The 4193-nt window shown below is 35.5% G+C and overlaps 1 protein-coding gene across 1 annotated transcript; it reads right to left on the bottom strand.

The window, feature by feature from the left end:
- Window positions 1-1668: 1668 nt before the first annotated feature.
- Window positions 1669-3242, bottom strand: LOC112502075 (3-ketoacyl-CoA synthase 12-like). Its single transcript, XM_025105893.1, has one exon. The coding sequence runs from the start codon at window positions 3222-3224 to the stop codon at window positions 1824-1826; it is 1401 nt and encodes a 466-aa protein (XP_024961661.1). The 5' UTR covers window positions 3225-3242; the 3' UTR covers window positions 1669-1823.
- Between the last annotated feature and the right edge of the window lie 951 nt (window positions 3243-4193).

Genomic DNA, 4193 nt, shown 5'->3' with positions numbered 1-4193 from the left:
TGTTTTAATGTATGAATAAAATGTTTTATAAGACGAGATAAATATAAGTCATATGTAAAATATTCCAATAAGTTGATAAGACGCATATGAACGTTATAACAAGTTTTTTCATGACATTTTTAAAATAATGAATGCTATAAATTTTTTTATATAACAATATTCTGAAAAGCGTTTTATTAAAACAAGTATTCTATACAAACGACGTGTTTATAGAAAAATACCTCTAAAATGTTTTATAAAAAAATTAATAGAACATTATTTCAAAAGTGTCCTAAAAAACTAGTTAGAACGCCAAAAACAATTTTACATATAACACATAATTCAGTCTTAGGGATTGTTCGATTCATTTTTTTTATTAAAATATGTATGTATAAAGTTGTCTGTATCGATATAGTTGCATGTATAATATAACATAAATTGTTGTTCGGTTGTTTTGCTGAACATACACTCTGAATGGTTGAAATGATCATTTTACCCCTGAACAAATAACATTGGTATTTTTGACAACAAAGAACAAAGAAGATTTCTTGATATATCGTTACCTATTAATTTGATAACTTCAATTACCTAATTCTGGCAATTATACAAATAGTGTATTCCCCTAATTCTAGCAATTAACCTCAATTATAATATTCCAGTTTGAAGATTTCTTGAGTCCACAATATACAATCAAAAAGCTTCTACACAAAATTAAATTTTTTTAGGGTTTGTCATCTCTAATTCTGACGGCAAACAAAAAGAAGTGGATTGATGGAGAATAGAGAGTGCAAATCTATGGAGATAGAGGGACCAGAGGAGCAAACAAGATGAAGGAGAGAATTGAGATCGAGAGTATGGATGGATGGAAATGAGAGAAGTTGGGCATTTGGGGTTCTAGAAATGTGAAAGGGCAAACTTGGAATAAAGGGATGAATAAGTGGTTGAGTCCATAGGACTCTATTTTTCTAGCTGACCGATTAAGCCATTAGTTGACTGAATAAGCCAGAAACGAACAACAACGTATGGCTGACCGAATAAGCTATACAAGCTTAACAAACCCATTAAGCCATTACCGAACAGCCCCTTACAAAACATATATAAAATCAATACACTTAAGTTCTATTCTAGTATTCAGAAACATCTGATATCTTGTAAACATATCCCATTAGCTTATAAACTATTAGAATCTTTTAGTTTAGAGATTTATTCAAATAATATTGTCTAATTTGTCATTTTTAGCATAATTTTAGTATTAAGTTGGAAAAACAAACAAATTTAAAAAAAAAAACTTTATTATTTGAATATTCAAATTAAATGTTTATAATGGTCCAAAAACTTGAAAATTTAAAGTAAATATTTTTACATGTACATAATTTATTTGTTATATGCTTAAAGACAAAGTAGATTAACCACAATGGTGATATCTGATTGGTTTGAGTTTGACTTCAAAGGTCAAAAGTATCAAGAGGTTCCAGGTTCAAATTCAATGAGGAATAAAAATCACCTTGTGGCTACGAATGTTCAAATGTGATGACTCCGGGCAATCTGCAAAGCAGATGGTTGCCTTGGAAGTAGTCGGCTCGCATAGGAGGTTGGATATCCATATTAATAATAAAAAAAAAAGACAAAGTAGATTTATAACAAAACGATAATTAAAAACTACAACTGAATAAGGTTACAATTGGAATTTGTCAAATTTCATTTAAAAATAATACACAATACAAACAAAAGAAAGTAATTAATACAACAATGGATGCATTTTTATCCTTTTATACCTTTTGTTTCTTGTATTAAAAAACTGAATTACAAGTGTAAAATGACCTTTGTATCCTTGTAAATTATACTCACTCTGGCAGCAGCTTGAAGGTATCGATATCTGCATCTTGGATCCATCCATATTTCTCCAAGAACGGGTTGGCTAGGGTTTGTGGTGGGTAGCATTCAATATTACACTCTTTCCACACGTTTTCTTCTCCTTCCAGATCTCCCATCACTTCCCATAAGCAACTATTGCACTTGAAACCTGCTCCAAAGCTTATCATGAACAATTTCTCACCTTTTTTTAGCCTTTTCTTGGCCTCCATGTACCCTAAAACATACCAAACGCTACTCGCTGACGTGTTTCCGAACCGGTGAAGGGTCATCCGGGCTGGTTCGACGTCACATTCACTCAGGCCGAGGCTTTGAGCCACGGTGTCGATCACAGCTTTGCCTCCGGTGTGGAGGCAGAAGTGATCCACGCCGGTTTTGAAGTTGATTATAGGTCGGGTTGACCTGGTTGACTTTCTTTGATCGTTGTTGAGCATTTTTAAGGTAATGGAGAGGATACTGAACCGGAGGAGCTCCCGGATTGGTAAGATCTTCGGAGCGATTTCTTTTAAGTTGTCTATGAAGGCTCGGGCTGCGGCTTTGGGTAAAGATTTTCCAAGATGAAACCCGACCCGACCCTGATCATCTTCGGTCTCTATGCAACATCCGTAGGATTCGTCTTTGGATCCATGGTGGGTTCGGACTAAGCAATTCAACTTCAACTTGCATTTCTGGGATAAACTTGGGTTGTTTGTTAGAATCATGGCACACCCACCTGATCTAAACAAGCAGTTTGAAAGAATCATGGATTTGTCGTTACCAATATACCAATTTGGAGTCAAAGATTCAGATGTCACCACCATAGCCAATTGATGTTTCTTGGCTTTGAAAATGCTTTGAACAATATTCAAAGAAACCAAACTCGCACTACAACCCATTCCACACAAATTGTAGGTTTTGATGTCTTCCCTCATCTTGTACTGATTCACGATGCGACTTGACAACGACGGCATGCAAGCCAGCATGGAGATATTGACAACCAAAACGTCAATATCTGAAGGGGAAATCCCAGTTCGCCGGAAAAGTTCTCCGATGGTGTACTCAAAAAGCTCTTCCATCTCAACGATGGTATCTTGATGAGTAGGGTTTTCTTCCCTGCCTTCAAACACCATTCTTGGGGCGTAGGTTTCTTCACCAATGCCAGAGCTCACAATGGCTTTGAGTAGGAACTTGTACTCGTTTAAACCTAGGTTTTTATTCCTCCTGATGATTTCACCACAGAATTCAGTGGAGAGTTTCCGATCATCGGTGGGTTTGTACAACTGGTAATCCAGTAAATAACAGTTCTGATGCCTTTTTCTTTCAAGAACGTTGAGTAGAATATAGACAAGATATAAGAGAGGAAGGAAGGACAAAATGGTTAGAAAAAACACCATTTTCAGAGAGGGAAGAAGGGTGGGAAGGGTGTTTAAGGAGTAAGTTTATGTTGTTTTGGGTGTGAAATCTTAAGAACCAGAGGTTTATTTGTATAAAAAGGGGGTGTGCCCAGCTTGCATGCCCGACTAATGTTCTTTAGAAACATTTCCATCACTCAACTTCCCACCAACTAATAATAACACCTCAGTGACTTTATTCTAGAACAAATCCGTTGACTTTAAGCTATTTCACTCTTAATGTTGAACTTCACCAGCAAAGAATTCAATCTCATGGATTCCTTGGGTTCACTTTTAGGGCAAATCTTAAAGATCTATAGTGATTTTCTGATGAACATATGGGTTGTGTTCACCCACCAAACAAATGATCTCCAAAGAGAAGGCAGGTGGATTTTGTTGCTTGTAATTAATGCCCAAACGGTAAAAGCCATTGGTGACTGCAGATCTAGTACCCAAAGTTCTGTCACTGAAATGATTTGTCATCATTAAGTATGCAAGTTAACTCGCTCTTGATTCTATTGAAAGTTGTGCTAAATGAATCATCTTTACCGAATTAGGGTTAATTCATTGGTGCCATGAAAATTTAAAAAAAAGTAAAGTTGATGCATGTGATTATAAAATCATACAGAAATTTTCTTTAACAAGTAGATGAGGTTCTTTTTTACCTTTCTCCCCTTTTCCTCTCTTTCCTTTCCTTCTCCTTTGTAAAAAAAGTTTTGAAAACACAACATTAAAATCACTATTGTATGAACCCTTTTTAGATTTTGTTTCAATCCTATCCTTACCCATTTTCTCTCACAACTTCAACTACCCTTTTATCCTTACTTTTGCAGTGTCGTCAATCATTTGGCATAATTGTAATTTACTTGATATCGATTAAAGTGATGAGACAAACATAAGTGAGTTAGGAGGTGTGTAATGCATACTCACAAATGGTGAGGTTCCAAGGGGCAGTTCCCCGAGGTTTACGGA

This window comes from Cynara cardunculus, unplaced genomic scaffold (assembly GCF_001531365.2).
Source record: "Cynara cardunculus var. scolymus isolate 2C unplaced genomic scaffold, CcrdV1 Un_Scaffold_891, whole genome shotgun sequence".
Classification (NCBI taxonomy): Eukaryota; Viridiplantae; Streptophyta; class Magnoliopsida; order Asterales; family Asteraceae; genus Cynara; species Cynara cardunculus.
Note: the sequence above shows the minus strand (reverse complement) of the source record. Positions and strands in the feature narration are given on the sequence as shown.